Genomic DNA, 17,942 nt, shown 5'->3' on the forward strand with positions numbered 1-17,942 from the left:
AAGCAGTGGTATCAACGCAGAGTACTAATATAATGTGAATATATAAGAAATGCGTTTTTATTACTTCACCTAATATTAGCATTTTTACGCGCCTCTAAATAAATAAATTGCCTTACTTGGAAAATTTTACGAGTACACGAGTATTAGCGTCAAAGAAAAGCGGATAAATCTATCTTGTGACGTTTAATATTCTCGCGATACTGAATGTTGTCTAATACGCAAATCGCGTAAATGCACACCGACTAAGATACAGATGCGAAAATAGCTACGTGCCCTCGGCAACGCAGAAATGAGGCAAAGGAGGGGGATATCTCTCATTCATGATAATCGATCGTACGCGAGTCGTCAATAAATAAGAATAATGCACGCGCATTTCGCGGGCAAAAGTCCCGAGTCCGGCTATGCGATAACAATTTTGCAAGAGCAAAATTAACGTTTCGTTCCGTTTGTTGTCAATAACGTAATCGTTGAGGAAAGACGATCGTGATCCTTGCGTCCTTAGGTCATTCCGCGCGAATATCTTTATCGGGGATGGAAAAAATTTAAATTCAATTTGACGAAGAAAGATTTATACACAGTTGAAAAATTTCCTTTAAATTTAATATTAATAATTTGGGAGATACGTACCGTAACGGTCCACAATGATTTTTAATTCTTCATTTCTTTAATTATGTTAATTCGACATAATATGGATATGTTAAATGGTGAGACACTAATATTCTGTTAATATTTTCACACAAAATGAATGCAAACACTTCATAGTAATTTTAAATAAATTTTGTGTAAAATCAATATATTTTTAATAATAAAATTAACTTGGAAAAATTATACATTTGATGGTCTGTAATCATTCTCACCCCTATTGTAGAATAAAATCAACATTTTCTTTTTTTTTTCTGTAAATTTTAACACATAAATCCTGTCATAATACTAGTAATACAGAATATATCTATTGTGTAAAATTAAAAATAAATACACATGTCATTTTTATACCATTTTCAGTTGTTTTAATAATCTTATATTCGAGTTTAATTAATTAACGCAAGAGCAATATGTTAAATATTAACACATGAATGTGTTAAATATTTCACACAAACATTTTAACCAGCATATTTTTTAACAAGAAAATATAAATTTTCCAACTGTGTAACGAGAAACGCAAAGCCTCTCGTATCGATTTCTCTCATATATCGTACGTAATTAACGATTATCTAGTGGCTATAATTAATCGCTCTAATCGCTTGTACGTTTTTATAATATATGTATACGCGATAATTTTGTGCAACTTTTTGCGACGGGAAACAGGACTCCCTATGAGCCTGTATTTTTTCGGGACGCCGACAGATGATCCGTCCAAGCATAAATAATTTCGTTTAATTACCCGCGACCTTCATGTTGGTCTCTCTTATCTCCGTCGTTTATTTATACGGAGCGTGTCGCGCTGCGTCGCAGGAAACAATCTTTTTTTTTTTTTTTTTCCCCACTTCGCGCATCACCTCAAGTACGCGTTTCGATATCGCGAACGTATCGCGGACTTTATCGCGGATCGATGATGATTGTACAAGCGTTATATGTATATTGTATGGTGCGCGCAATACGCCGCGATTATCGTTATCATATCTCTCGCAAGTCCGTAGAATTTCAAGATACGCGAGAAAACCTATTGTACAATGGCTGTAGATTCATGGTTTATATACAGGGTGTAACAGAGCGCCCGTATCAGCAGTTCTTTGAGGAAACAAAAAGTTGTAGAGCTCTAAGTGGCGCATTATGTAATAATATTAGTATGACCTTGAATGGCACCGTCAAGGTCATATAAAAATTACTTTGAATTTTTTAAATGGAATCTCCTATTTTTCGTTACATATTCTTGTAGCTTATCTCGAGAGCTTTCCGAAATACTATAATAAAGTATTTTTTCATCAAGTACTTTTTGAGTTATTTTATATTTTAATCTTTTGATATAAAAAATTAAATGTCTCGTAAAATATTTAGTTTTCGATGATCTTACCGTGATACTTTTATGTACAGAATAATGAGACAAATCATTTAGTATTAAAAAAAAAAAAAAAAAAAAAAAAAAGAAACCCACATTGTAAATAATTTTCTTAAAAACACTTATTTTTTTATACTAATTGATTTGTCTCATTATTCTGTACATAAAAGTATTACGGTAAGATTATCGAAAACTAAATATTTTACGAGATATTTTAATTTTTTTATATCAAAATATGTCAGATTAAAATATAAAATAACTCAAAAAGTACTTGATGAAAAAATACTTTATTCTATTATAGTGTTTTGGAAAGCTCTCGAGGTAAGCTACAAGAATATGTAATGAAAAATAGGGGGTACCATTTAAGAAATTAAAGGTGTCCTTGACTTGACCTTAACGATGCCATTCAAGGTCAAACCAATGACACCATCTTATGTTCCCCTCAAAATCATACAATTTTTGTTGAAAACGTTTTTCTCTAAAATGCTTAGTTTTTGAAAGAAAAGGGGTGTACGTGTGGTCTAGGACACCCTGTGTCTCTATATATATATATCGATAGAGAATTTTCAATTTTCCCGCGAATCTCGTTTAAATAATGATTTATCCATGGGTTTTATCTGAATTTTTTTATCACGCTGTCTAAGCGGATCCAACGCGAACGATGCTTAAATAAGCGCTCGAGCTTCTATTATATGATTATATTTATTATATGATTACTGTCGTTGCGTGAAGCTGCAACAGACGATGCTACGCTTCGTATTACGAGGTCGTCGTGCACTTTGATAACGTGCGTGCACGCTCAGCGCAGCCAGAACCTCCGTTCCATCGTCGAAAGTTTGTCGAACCTGCGTACGTTCGGTAATAGCTTTACCGCAGTTGACAGTAGTCCGGATGAAAGAGAAGAAATTAGAACCATCTCGATTCTACATTAAGAAAAAATAATTCAAAATTCAATAATTTTAAAGCACGAACAGCGTTAAATATGCGTCGCTATAGTCGCGGGAATTCGCTTGATTGTCTGTCGTTTGTTCCGACTTTAATTCTTCTTCCTCTCTTTCTTCCTCTATGTCTCGTCACGTATTTCCTCTTCACGTAGCGGATCTTAAGCCGCGCGTTGACTCATCCCCGCCGCCGCGGGTCTGCAATTTTGAATGAAAAGATTTTCGAGATTAGATTTTAAACTTTTGAGTACTCAGTATTCCCGATGGAACATCCTTAAATGAGAATGTAGGATACGCTATCTCATCTTGTTCCTCCAATTCGTTGCACGTCGAATTTCTTCGACTTGCTCAGTCGCTCTTTATAGATTATCCATATCTCGATACAATCGTCTTTTTCCTACGATTCGGAAAAGATTTTTTAGGATACATTTTCCGTCATTTAGAATTTATCGAATCGGGTAGATATTAATGATTCAAGTTGCCAATCGCGACACCAGCTGTTGGAGTGAAATTTCATTAATCGATAATTGAAGATGTGAGAAAATGTTTCTTTTCTAACAGAAAAAAAATCAGTTGAAAAAACGTGTGTGTTTTTTTTAATTGAAAAGAAAAAAATTTTTTTTTTTTTTATTATTCTTTAAAATTTAATATTATTTTTCTTTATACGTATTTTTTTGTTTGTTAACATAATAAAAAAACTTAAGTTCTTATATGTTTCATTTATTTTCTGTTGAAAGTAATTTTAATAAATTAATGAGACTTTTGCGGCAAATTACATCAGACTTTGCAACACGATTTGGATAATTTTTAATTAGATGCATAACAAAAATTTTTATTAATTAAAAATAATAATTACATAATTATATAATAATTGGAATGCGCGAAATGAATTTAATATAATAATGGTTAATTCAAATCTGTCATCTAAATGTTAAAATTAACGAAAAATTAATTTGCAATAATCAAAATATAAAGATATAAGAAATCTGATAAAAACAAAATTTTAAAATAAAAGGAAGCTTGTTTTTTTTTTTCATAAAAAAAAAGCTTTTTTTTTTTAAATTTTTTTTACATCTCGTTGATATACTCCTCCAACATTATCTTTTCGCGCATACGTCGCGTTTATTATCAGCTTCGGAGTTTTACGATGGCTTTAACGAAGTTTGCGCGGCTCGTCTCTGAATCGTTCCCTGTCGCTCCTTTTTCGACATAAAATCTATATAAAAAGAGTTTCTTGAAAGACAATTTCGAGATATCAGGCGCATCATCGGCAGCCTTACGTCGTATCGAAACGGGGGGGGAGGAGGAGACTCTTAAATCGTACGATCACGCGACTTTGATACGATATTATTGTCCCGTTGCACGGATACATCGTCGATCCTGGCAGATTCTACGATTACACGCATTACGCTATTTTCCAAGTACAACATCGCCGATAGCGACGTCTCGTCGGCGGTTACGCGCGATCATCGATGATACACAAACTGACTTCACTGGCACGGACGTTAAGGCAATATCGGTGTTTGTTTCGCGGAATGCCGTTTCTCTTCTTGCCCGCGCAGCAGCCTCTAATCAGCCATAAATTACAGATGACGATACGCGTGTGTGGATATACAGAGTGAATTATCGTCACGTCATTAGCGATACAGTAGAAATGGATCTGGATGAAAGAAATATTTAATTCATCGTCGCGCTCTCGATTCATCGATTAAAAGGAGTCGATTAATTGAGAGGGGGAGGGAGATTGATAGTCAAATCGAACGCGAATCCGGGATCGATGACGCGTCGATCGCTCATCATACGCGCCCCATCCTACTCGTTCCCTCCGTTTGACTCCTCTCGCCCGGAGCTATTTCTCTCTCTCTCTCTTCGTGATGCGGATAATTGCGCGCGGAGCGGGGTCTATCAGGCCTATCTCTGCCTAATCAGTCATAGATCACGGCCCGATGCGCGTGCACATGGTCCTCGGCACCAGCGGCCGTCACGTCGTTGAACGTGCCGCCCGTCTCTCTCTTGAGGAGAGACTCGGGGAGCGTTGAATAGAGAGGCGAGAGAGAGAGAGAGAGAGAGAGAGAGAGAGAGAGAGAGAGAGAGAGAGAGAGAGAGACGAGGAGAGACTTATCGGAGGCAAGGTTAAAGAGAGAGAAAGAGGGACCATTAACCGTTGGCCGTTGACCTCCCGGTGACGGTGGGGGCTGCGGACGTGGTGGAAGAGGAAAGGAGGCCAACGAAGTGGGGATCGGCCGACCGATCGATCCGCCGCTCGCCTCAGAAGCATGCTGGCGATCGTCGAGTGATGAATGGTCGGGCGCGATCGATGGATGACTTCGGAGCGATTTGTAATTAACACGCTTCCGCGATTCTTTCCCGGGGGTTCGTTGACCCCTCGTCTGTCTGCCGCGGGACACACTTCTACCGTAAAGAAAAACAAGATGTAAATTATGCAGATTAGAAACTTGCACAATGCTTCCTCATCATTTTATTTCCCTCGCAAAGCTTAAGCTCCTTAAAAGCGAGCTTTTCGATTTTGGATATCTCGAATTTTGCGAAGGTTACATTTTTTGAAATGTACAGACATTTCAAAAAATTTAAAATTTTATGAAAAATGAACCCTTTCACCGATTCTCATCAAATTCAATACCAATCATCCTTTAATGATACTCTATTTATGTAAAAAGATTTAACTTGATATCTAAAAATTGGCAAAAGTTAAAGCGTGTACAAACATTGCTCAAAAAATTCAAAATTAAAAAAAAAAATGAACTTTTTTACCAAAGATCTTTACCAAATTCAATATCAATCGTCCTTTAATAATATTCTATCCATGTAAAAAAATTTAATCCGATATCTCAAAATTTGTGAAAGTTACAGGGTGTATAGTCATTTCTCAAAAAATTTAAAATTTTATGAAAAATGAACCCTTTCATCGATTCTCACCAAATTCAATACCAATCATCCTTTAATGATACTCTATTTATGTAAAAAGATTTAACTTGATATCTAAAAATTGGTAAAAGTTAAAGCGTGTACAAACATTGCTCAAAAAATTCAAAATTAAAAAAAATGAACTTTTTTACCAAAGATCTTTACCAAATTCAATATCAATCATCCTTTAATAATATTCTATCCATGTAAAAAAATTTAATCCGATATCTCAAAATTTGTGAAAGTTACAGGGTGTACAGTCATTTCTCAAAAAATTCAAAATTTTATAAAAGATGTACCCTTTCACCGATTCTCACCAAATTCAATACCAATCATCTTTTAATGATATTCTATTCATTTAACGAAATTGAGTCCGATATCTCAAAATTTGCGGAAATTTAAGGTTGTACAATTCCATACACATATACATACATACATACATATATATATATATATATATATATATATACATACATACATACATACAAACATACATACGGACATTAAAAAAGAAAAAAGATTTTTCGACGTTTTGGAACATTCTATACACATTAGCCATTTCCAGAAAACTGGAAAAAAAATTTTATCACAAAAACAAAGCTTTCTGTATGAGAAAAAAACGCTCGCTAGTTTAATCCGCTTATTTCTGCTCTCTTTAACCTTAACGCCGCTTACGTTAAGTCCTCCTTCGATTCTTTTGTCGACATTTTACTTCGAGCTAGGCTTTTCAATTCATCATTTTAAACACGCTTCTATTTAGCAAAAAAAAAAAAAAAAATAAATAAATAAATAAACGTGAATTTGAACAAGATTTACCGAATATGACCCGGACTTGTTTACGGTGAAATAATGCCGTTATACATATATAGATCGCGTTCAACCGCAGAAGCCGCGACGCGACACTTTCGGCAGGAAATTGCACGCTCGCGTGCATCGCGCGGTGCGGTTACAGGCGCGATACCGACGTTGTCGAGGTTCCTGGCGTCGATCCGATCTGTCGCGAACGGACGAGGACTGGTCATGTTGAATTTAATGAGCTCATACGCGCCGGACACGGTTCGCCGAAGCGGGGCATCCGGTGTCTTTTTCCCTCTTTCTCTCGCGGAAACCAAACGAATCGGCGAATTTCAATATCGGTTTCTCGCTGTTTGCACGTTTATCGCCCATGTACAGTTCCGAACTCGTTCGAACTCTTACGTCACTTTTACGATATGTGCGTATGATAACGTGTGTAGCGGAAGATAATCGATAAGAGTATTCTTAGAGAGAGAGAGAGAGAGAGATAGACTTGAAAGCCGCACATTGAGAACATATCAAGTGAATACACTGTATATTTAAAGGCTTGACCCTCCGACAGCGTGTTATCCTCTTATCGGAGCACGCGCATAAATATTCAACTCGGTCGTTTCGCGTTGCGTAAAAAAGGATGGTATTTACTCTCGGGAATCACTTGTAGATTAGCTACTAAAAACTACTCGTGTAGAGAGAGAAGAAAAGCTAACATTATATACAAGCGGTTTAATGTACGCAGCAGCAGTACTCGTCGAGCGTTTCATCGAGGTCGAAACACGCCTCGTGATCTCTTCGCTGCTTAATTTCGCTTACGCAATCCGGAAAAGCGATTAGCATTTTTTTTTTTTCTTCGATTCGTCCCAGTCGAGATGTTATTTCGCCGCGGGCAATATTAATTTACAATTCGCATTAAGGATCGTTTGTTATTCAATCTTTGTGTATCGCGTCATTTTCGAATATATCAATAATTATTATCGTCACTTGCGTATTGCGACACTGATTACACACACAAAGCAAGTTTATCACACGCTTGATATCTTTATTCATATCTTAAAACACGACCGATGTTAGTAATATGATGGTAAAATTTTTCAGATAAACCGGCCGCGTTTACAATCCTCGTTTATATAACTTTGTTGGAAACGCGACCTTTTCTCAAAATATTGATTATTCGAATTTATCCGGTATTTTTAGGCGTGTTGTAATCGCGTGCTTAAAGATACTACGGCGTTTGTTGGCATAGACTTTGCACGAAAAAAAAACGACCACGTAGGCAGGTATATACACGTTCGCATTAATAGACGTGACGCATGAAAAACTTGCAACCACGTCAGCCGACTTAGCCTATATATCGATTGGCGGTTCACATCGAGTCGCATGCTCTTCCGAGAGATTTATCGAGAAACACGAGAAATTAAACTATAGAGTTCCAGATTTTATTTTCGCATCAATTGTCCTCCGCTGACCGGACGATCCGTTCTTCGAGAAGAATTTTGACTCCTCCAATATACATATATACAGTGTCCCAGACTGACAAACTTCATGTGGTTACAAAGGACACCAAAACAAACCAAGCTGTTTTGGTACTAGAGAATCAAAGACTAACAAGGGCAAAAACATTTGGAAAAAAAAAAAATGATTTTTTCAAAATTTTATTAATGTGGTTAAATAGAGGTGTTTTTATCATGAAATAAATATTTCTATAAAACATATTTTGATATCTCGAATAATTTTCGAGATATATCGAGAAAAGCAAAATATCACTCTACATATGAGGGATGATTTCATCTCTTAAAATCATTTCTGGACCGCAACTGGAGATTTCTAAATTCACTTATTCACTCTCTTAACATGTGTGTAAAGTTTCATCAAAATCAGAATTTTCAAATTCGCTAAGTTCCCATATAATATTACATTTATCGTACGATAAATTTTTTAAGCGTACTGATTGGCTGAAAAATAGAAAATTTCTTGAATCTCTAGAAATTAGCTAATCAATGTGCTTAAAAAGTTTATCGTACGACAAATGTAATATTACTCTAAATCTTTGATTCTCTAGTGCCAAAATGACTCATTTGCGGACATAGGTTTAGTGGCAGGATTGGCTTGTTTTGGTGTCTTTTAAAACCACTTGAAGTTTGTTGGTCTGATTCTGGAACACTCTGTGCATGCTAGTTTTACAAGAGTTGGCCTCCGCGTTGCTATTTTTTCGCTTCTTTTCTTGCGATACATCGACGTTATTCGTGTTTGGCTATCGCGACTATTATCGAATCGTCAATAATTCGCACATCGGCGGTGAACGGTCAGCAAAGTGGAACGCGTAGCAACAACCTGTCGAGTGTACGTCATTATTGGGCCGATGGCCTCATCGGACGCGTTCATCTCCGTCTTTTTATGCAACGAAACATCGTTCGATCATTTAGTATCGTGGCCGATTTTCCGCGCAAAGACTCTGGTAATTAATCGTTGTATAACTAGTTTACCATCGTCATTTATGCGACTCGATTAAAACGATAGTGATTAAAGCTAAGTCGCGAGAACCGCAAACCAAATGTCGGCCTGGTTTTCGTTGACATTTCAGTCGATTTTTATTACGTCTCGCCGAGGCGATCCGGATTGATCAATTTGTTTGAGGAAAGCGACTAAATTGAATCCTCCAGAATCAGGACGCGATTTGGATCTTGAATTGAAATCGCAAAAACGGACACGAGATATTGAGGGTCATTGTATAGAGTCATTGATTACGCGTTTGCATGTTACCTTTAATTGGATTTAATAACATCCGTAGTTCTAAGACTGGCCAATCACAGTCAGTTCCATTCTTCAGAGGAATAGCTGTGATTGGCCAGTTTTATAACTACGGACATTATTAAACCCAGTTAAGGATGACTTGTAAATGTAGTCATTAGTCGTTTTTTCTTGTATAAGATTAACAAATTCGACACGATCCGTGATGCGTTTGCCAATCAAGCGTATCGACTAACATGCCGAAAATGATGACTGGTACTGAACGCGCCACGCTTGTTAAGTAACAGTTACGTTCGCCTGTTTGTCCAAGGCTTGCGAAATTGTTGCGAGTAATGGCTGGCTTTCGAAATGCCGAATGTCAATGAGAGAGTCGACAGGCGCTTTCATATTGAAATAAAAGCATTGCGTTCGCTCACGCCATATTACGTATCGCGTTATTTTCGGAAGCACCATTTTTTATAATACGATAATATTACATTGTGACTTTCCAAGTGGCTTTGGGTTGTCCGAGGTCCGAGTACAGGATGTCCTAGAACTGTCGGCGTTTCTCTCGGTTGAAATTAGAGAAAGATATACGGTGGAATTAAAAATAAAATAAAATGAGAATGATTATCGAGGCGCGCGTATCGATGTCTGAATATTAATCATCGGCTGAAAATCAGAGAGCCCGAACGAATCAAGTAACGGAGTGTCCTAGAACCTTACCTTCGGGGCCGCGCGCATATGATTAATAGCTTCGATCAGTTCGATCGAAGACCGTAGTTGAACATGTGCTTGGAAACAAGGGACGAGGCGAGCCGCGACCCGTCCTGTTATCTTTAACCCGAGAATTTTTTATAAAGTCGACCCACATATGCCGTTCGCTCGTCGTTGCCAGGTTGGGAGGCGATTGAACTGTTCCTGATAACGCGAGCCATGTAAATCCAGGCGCATAGAAAATGCCCGGTCGTTCGTTTGTCGAACGGAGACAGCCACCACATCGTTGCCAACGGAAAATAGCCGCCTTGGATATTTTTGTTGAATGCGTTTCTGTTCGCGGTCTATAACTTTGCCCGCGATTATTTATAGCGTTGCAAGGATGTCGAAGTTAAAATCACATCGCTTATTACACACCGTATTTATAGTCGACTTTGACGCGATTGCGCTCGCCAAAAGAAAATACGTCCGCAAATTTTTTTCCGAAATATCGGATGCAATCGATTTGTCTTTATTGGGTTTACTTTATGCCTTTCAGGAGCGCAGGGTAATACGATTCCGGAAGACGTTGCCGGACGAGGTTTCACCGGATGGCGGCAAAACACGCGCGCAACGGGAGGTATGGTACGCCAGGAACGTGGTTTCCTGTTTTTTGGGCTCTTACGCGCAGATCCCCGAAATTGTTCGTTACGATGCAGCTGATATAGCCAAATTGTCGGACGCCATCCGCCCTTTTCGACCAGGTAAAATTGTTTTTCCCACGCGTATCGCAGACGCTACGTCGCTCTCTCTCTCTCTCTCTCTCTCTCTCTCTCTCTCTCTCTCTCTCTCTCTCTCTCTATCATTTTTCGAAAAATACATCCAGAGAATTCTCACCAAATATTTTAACCGCATTTAAAAATTTATTTATTTCACGAATTAATTGGAAAATTTATTCACGAAATAAATTAGTTTGAAAATTAATTAAATTTGCTCGCGTAATTAATTGCAGCCTTCGATTCTACGCACCATGTTGATTCTTTTTATTCTTTCGTGATTACAAGCAATCATCGAAAAAGAAACATTCCGTATAATATCACTTTCTCCGATACGATGTAGATTTTCAATATTTATGTGCAATCGCGTGCTGCTTATAAAACGAACAGGTGCTTTCGGATCGTAACTAGTTTCGCGTCATCTTTTCTTTTCGCCTTTTCTTATCAAGATAGTCGCTAACTTATTCTTTCTCGATACTCGTGCATCTGCCATCTTACCTTTTTCGATCCTCCGAATACAAATATGTAATGCGTGTCTGAAGCTTCTCCCCGGGACAGCGAGTTTCTCGTACATATGAGTCTGGAGCTGAAATTTCATCGATTTTCGCTGCGATATTGTAAACAAGAGCCGATCCAATTGCATCTTGTTGCCGCTCCACTTGTTTTCTTCTTTCTCGGCGTGGCATAGAAAACCGCTGATCGATCGATAACATCGAATTACAATATTATAGATATATCGAGTGTCCGGAGCGGAAAGAGAGCTCGTATACGAGCAGCTTTTTACATCAATTAATCGATTTCGAAAATTTATAAACATGATGTCCTGATGGAAGTTTTGTCAAATTTGGCGACTTGAATAAATTTTTGAAATTTAGAAACTCGATTATTTTCGCAAATCAGCGGTCGAGATTGCGCGATGCATCCAGTATTGCTATCTTCGTGATTGCAAATTCACATCCAATAGCAGTTTAAAAAATGATAAAACTACATAAAAGATAACACACTTCCGATTTTAACGCCACTTAAATATATTATAGGGGAGGTTTTTTTGAATTATTCCGCGCAAGAAATAAGTGAGGGACGGCATTGGTTTAGGAGATATAACAAATTAAAGTTTCACAGCTTTTTCTCAGGTATTATAAAGTAATATTAGAAAAAGTGAAGTTTGTGTACGTTGTATTTGTTGTAGAGCAGACGTGGAAAAAGTGTTTGTTTACATTTACGGAATAGGTACACAGTCATGGATACTTTATCAATAATATGTTTCACCTATTTCTTGCAGTTTGTTAACAGCTTTCAACAAGTAACTACACGAATTTGTGAGTCTTGCTTTGAAAAATATTTATTGAATGCGTGAGCGAGGGAGGGGCGGAGCTCTTCCTTCTGCACTCGCACTCTGGAAAAAATCTAACCCAACCTAACCCAACCCAACCTAACCTAACCTAACTTTACTTTGAAATAGAAAAATAAGTTTGGGTTAGGTTAGAATTTTGTTGATAGGAGCGGAACCTTCTCCACACATAAATGTCATAAGCAGCGAAACTTTCTTTTCAATGAAAAAGTAATAAATTATACAGCATACACATACTTTAATATTAAACTTTAATTTATTATATCTTCTAAATCAATGTCGTCTCTCACTTATTTCTGGCGGGGAATTACTCAGAATCTCCCCTACAAACATATTTAATGTAAGTAGCGATAAAATTGGAGGTGTGTTATCTTTTATGCAAGTTTACCGAAAAAATATATAAAATACGGACAAGTATTATGTCATTTAATATTTTTTAGAAAATTATTTCCCTTTTTTTAAATATTTTTTTAATATACACTTTATCCCCGAAATCGTGATCGTCATCGAGATAAATTTTCTATTAAATTAAATCACGGTGAATTAAATATCACTGTCGTCATTAATAATCGCAACGGCGATAATTATATAGTGACATTTTATCCCGACAATAACAACTTTCTATCGGAGGGAACGCGGTTGTCAAAATCACTCTGCGCGACACGATCTTTCGTAGATGTAGGCGGCGAATAAACGTTCAACGATATATGAAAATCGACTCCTTTCTATTCGATAGCGATCGATAGCGAGTATCAAAAACGTCATTCCATTTATGTGTCTATACCTTCACATGCGACGAAGCGCGTATAAGCGGCCGCGAGAGAGATAGAAAGAAAAAGAGAGAGAGAGTCTCTATAATTCATAATAATATTTACCAAGTCGTACAGTGAAAATCGTCTTTATTTCTTAAGAATAATTAATGTCAATTAATCGCGAGTAATTCTCGAGAAATAACGAAAGTAATTTTCCCACCGAATAACCTGCCCACCGATCGATACTGAAGAGAGACTTGCAATTCGGCAATGTCATTGTCCCGACTGGCGCTTTTCGTTTGAACTTTTCGGAATTAAAAGAACCGCCTCGGAGGACTAAATTTACGATGCCCGTTAGTCCAGCAGGCTACGTGCGAGCCACACATTCTCCAGTTTGCAGCTGCGCGCTTTCGAAAAGACGAAGTCGCCAGATGAGAGGAAGCGTCCTCGAGATGACGTTCAAAACCAGCATCGTGGCTCCTGTATCATTGGCTCTCGCTATCCGAAAAAATCGTGAGAAAAAATACACGCGTGCTAGATAAAACTTCAGCCAGAGACTTGATCTTTGCAGCGTGTCTTGTCGCTATAATAATATATAAATAATATGTAAAAATATCGTCCTCCTTTTTTGCTAATGTCAGTCTCGAGGAAATGGGAAAAAGAACGATACACGTGGAAACTTGGAAGAAAGTGCGTCAATGAGATCTATACGAGCCTTATCTCAACTTTATCGTTTTCGATAATAAAATGTCAAAGATAATCTCTCTCTCTCTCTCTCTCTCTCTCTCTCTCTCTCTCTCTCTCTCTCTCTCTCTCTCCTGATGAAAAATAATATTGTCGTTTATACATATATAAATAACAGTCGACGACGTCGGAGAGATAATGTTGGCGACAAAAAAATGCGATTATTATAATAATTAACAGAAGAAATCTGCGAGTTAATAGACACTCATCCCGGTACAGATACTTTCTTCATCGTCGCGTTATCACGGTAGATTAAGCCGCGTGATAACGAGTGTCTCTTAATCCCCTCGAGTGTACATTTTAATCTTACTTTGCTTCGCGTGCACCTATTTATCTAAAACCTGCGAAAAATTGATCGTCGTATATCTATGGCCGATCGATAGAATTACTCGAAGATCTTTGACAAGTGGCGGTAAACAAGTGTCTCATCGAAGCTTCGTTCTACGATATGACAGGATGTATCCTTCGGAAAAATCGCACGCTCGTAACTAGCCCCGATAAACAGTAGAGTCAATTAATTTGAAGGCGTATGATAGAAGAGAAACGCCCACACACACACATACACACACACACACACACACATACATTATTCGCTCGAGGAGAGAAACCGAACTCTATCTCGCGGAGATTTCTCGCTTATCCTCGCCTCTCGGAGGAATACGTTTTGTCCGAGAACATTTATTACGCTCGCGCGGATTTATTTTTGAATAATGCAGCTACGTTTATCACACGCTTATCGGCGAGAAGGAGATCCGCGTCCATTGTATGCAACGCGCCGACAATTTCGCGTTCTTCCTGCAACTACTTCCCTCTTCTCTTTCGTACGAGATCGCCCCGGGCGATCGCCGTCATCCTCCTCTTATCGGATCTATCGATCGTGTGCGCTCGAAGTCGTTTCCTCTCTTTCATTGGGATTATTTTAAAATATTGACGATTAATCTATCTTTACGAAACTTTATAGATTTTAATGTAATATTATGGCGATTATAACAGAGATAAGGAAACAGGAAAGAGATAGAAATGGCTCTATATTATGAATAAAGAAGAAAAGAAATTTATATACACGAATGTATATAATTATCGTGCTTTGGCTCTTATTAGCTTAATTTATTTTTTCTTTTTCTAATCAATATTGTTTGCTCGAATCATTCGTGCGACGAGACAATTTGCGGGCATCTGTGTCAATATTTTCGGATTAATCGTTTCGCGCGACAGATAAATAGACTCGTTTGCATGCGTCCATATGCGTGGACGTGGACTACCATTGTTTACGCATAAGCGTCCAAATCTAGCGTCGAGGAAATGTCCGAGTGTATTTTCCACTGGAAATCTGTTCGACAGACTTTGTATAAATAGGGAGCACATCGTGGAAGAACCCTCGGGTGGGTGGTACGCACAGGCAGGATGTACGCGCGGCTGGGTACGGGGATGGCTGGGAAAAGATACTAATCGGAATATGTGCCATCGTGATTCCACAATCGCGTACGTATAACGTACATATTTGCGAATTATATATATTTCCGTCTTATATTCATTAAAGGATGTTTTGAAGAGGGGGGGTGGGGGAGGGAGGAACATTTCTTACATTTATATTGTTTGAAAAATCAAATAAATAAATCCGAATTATAAAAAAGATTAAAATATTACAAAGTAATATGGTTTTTAACGTCTTTCGTGAAAGAAAATAAGTAAAATAAAAGAAAATAGTTTATAATAGTACACAGAGAAAAAGGTTTCTTTAAATTTAATATATCTATTTGTTTGACTTATATTTGTTTCATTACAAAAATATAATTTTATACGAAACATTATTTTGTTGAATAAAAAATGTAATGGTTTCGTTGCATTAAATCATGTTGTTTGACGGAAAAATAATTATTATTTGGAATAGTATAATTTATTCGCTTACCGCTATGCGGCGCGCTATACTTCACTATACTCGTATTCTTCTTCTTCTTCTTCTTCTTCTCTGATATGGCTGGGAGGACTTTCCCAAAGGAATTGTCTATACACCATTAACTAGGTATAGGTATTAGATAGGTTAATATAAACTAATATAGGTATTGGATAGGATAATATATGATAAACCAATATAGGCATTATATAGGATAATGTGTGAAAACCTCTTTTTGAGTCATATGGGATCATCCGACCCGAGCGGAATCGAACTTGGAATCTTTCGATTACCAGCCTGCGACTCTACGCCCGGCGCAACGCATCGCCCCTATAATCGTATTCAACTTTCTGTCATAAGAATATGTGTATAAGGCCTACAAAATCCGACTAATAACATTTAACAATTATTTCTATCAGTTTTGTTTCTGATATGATCTCTATAGAAGAGAATTCAGATAATAAAATTGATTTTTGGAAAATCGGACAGATAAATGTCCGATATTCATTTATTCGGATAGAAATTTCGAATAAGTAAAATTAAGTTTTTCTATATGCTATAATCCTAGGATGTTTCAAAGATTTGATTAGAAAGATGCAGTAACGCGCCATTTAACTTTATCTAATTTGTTTTAAGATTTACTTAAATTGTTAAAAGCAATATAATGAATCTTTTAAATAAAAGAAGAATATTGTTTGAAAGAATAATATAATTGTTTAAGTTGAAGAAAAAAATTAAGTTCATTCAAAAAATATTTTATTTAAAATAAATAAATATATTATTTGAAGATCATACAATCATATTTGTTACTTTAAACATTAGTATAGTTGGACCATTTCAAGCATTATATTTCTTTGGTTACAACAAAATTTATTAAATTCAAAGAAACTTTTCTCTCTGTATAATTAATATTTTCCCTAATTTATGACAAAATCGCTTTATCGCGAATACCCCTTGAAATAATGGAAAAAAAGGAGGTAATTTACAGAAAAAAAAATAAAATAAAAACTATTTTTACACTTATTAGACGGTTGCAGAGTTCATTATACACAAACTCGCCACGAGTTTTCCAATCGAGGATTCGCGAAATACGCGTGCAATTTCTCTTCGCTTCGCGTCTCGTCGCGCTCGCGGATAAGTCCGGATAAACTTATCCAATTTACCGAGTCTTCTTTTTTTATCTCATCGGCCGAAAGTCCATCCTAACCTGGTATCTCGCGGCTGCAGATGCAACAAGTAGTCGACTGTGGGCTCTTCCGCTTTTCTTTCCGCGGGGCTTGTCGATATTCCGATGTGTTGGCACTTTCTCCGGCGGCGATTGGAAACAGAAGCCACCTCCGCCCACCTCTTTTAGCGTCTTGGCCGACGATTAGAAAACGAGAAGGCGAGGGTAAACGACATTACACGGCGCGCGCTGGGTTAGAAAATATATTTCATGAGAAGCGGCGAGATCCTATTCCCCGGGTTGATGCGTGCGTCCCGTGTCACGACTATTTCAAGAAATATCATTAAAAGGAAACACGGCTAATTATCTTATCTGCTCGCGCGTAACGAGTAATTTCTATAAGCAAAAAGGTGTCTTTAAAAATCAAATGATGCTTTAAGAAAGAAAAATAATCTTTTTACTGCGACTCGCGTTTAATTTTCTTCCTATCGCTTGGTAATGCAATATTCTTGCGATTTGATATTCGCCCCGTAATTTTGAATCTCACCGCATGCACTGAGAAAAAAAAATTGTTGACTAAATTCGTCCAACTGATTAATATTTCTTTAATTAAAGTATTTAAGTATTTAAAAAATATGGTAAATATGCATAAAAGGTTACACTTCACCGATTTTATCGCCACTTAGATATGTTATAGGGAAGGTTCTTCTGATTCGCTGCAAGAAAAAAGTGGGGGATGGATTCGTTTAGAAGATATGACAAATTAAAGTTTCATAGTTTTAATGCTTTTTCTCTATTATAAAGTAATATCAGGAAAAGTGAAGTTTACGAACGTTGTATTTGTTGTAGGGTAGACATGGAACAAGTATTTGTTTACATTTACGGGATAGGTACATGATCATAGATATTTTGTCAATAATCGGTTTCACCTATTTCTCGCAGTTCGTTAACACCTTTCGATATGCGACTACATGAATTTTTGAGTCACGTCCTCAATTTTACTTTTAAAACTGAAAATGGATTTAGGTTAGGTTATATCTTTCGGAAGTGGAGCCCTCCCGTAGGGAGGAGCGGAACCCACTGCATCCACGCATATATTTTTCCCATCCACACAACAATTGTGGAGTGAACCTCGCTTCGCGTTGTAAAGTATATGCGTGGACGCAGTGGGTTCCGCTCCTCC

The 17,942-nt window shown here is 37.2% G+C and overlaps 1 protein-coding gene across 5 annotated transcripts in view; it reads left to right on the forward strand.

Moving 5' to 3' along the window:
• Ipk1 (Inositol phosphate kinase 1) overlaps positions 1-17,942 on the forward strand; it is a 103,276-nt gene that overhangs the window by 75,359 nt on the left and 9,975 nt on the right. For all 5 annotated transcript variants that reach the window (XM_070294278.1, XM_070294282.1, XM_070294279.1 and 2 more), the window contains exon 3: positions 10,637-10,841. In XM_070294278.1, the coding sequence (XP_070150379.1) occupies positions 10,637-10,841 (205 nt within the window). The remainder of the gene's footprint in view (positions 1-10,636; positions 10,842-17,942) is intronic.

The sequence above is a fragment of the Polyergus mexicanus genome, unplaced genomic scaffold, assembly GCF_030449975.1.
Source record: "Polyergus mexicanus isolate NDT 795.1 unplaced genomic scaffold, iyPolMexi1.0 SCAF_4, whole genome shotgun sequence".
NCBI lineage: Eukaryota > Metazoa > Arthropoda > Insecta > Hymenoptera > Formicidae > Polyergus > Polyergus mexicanus.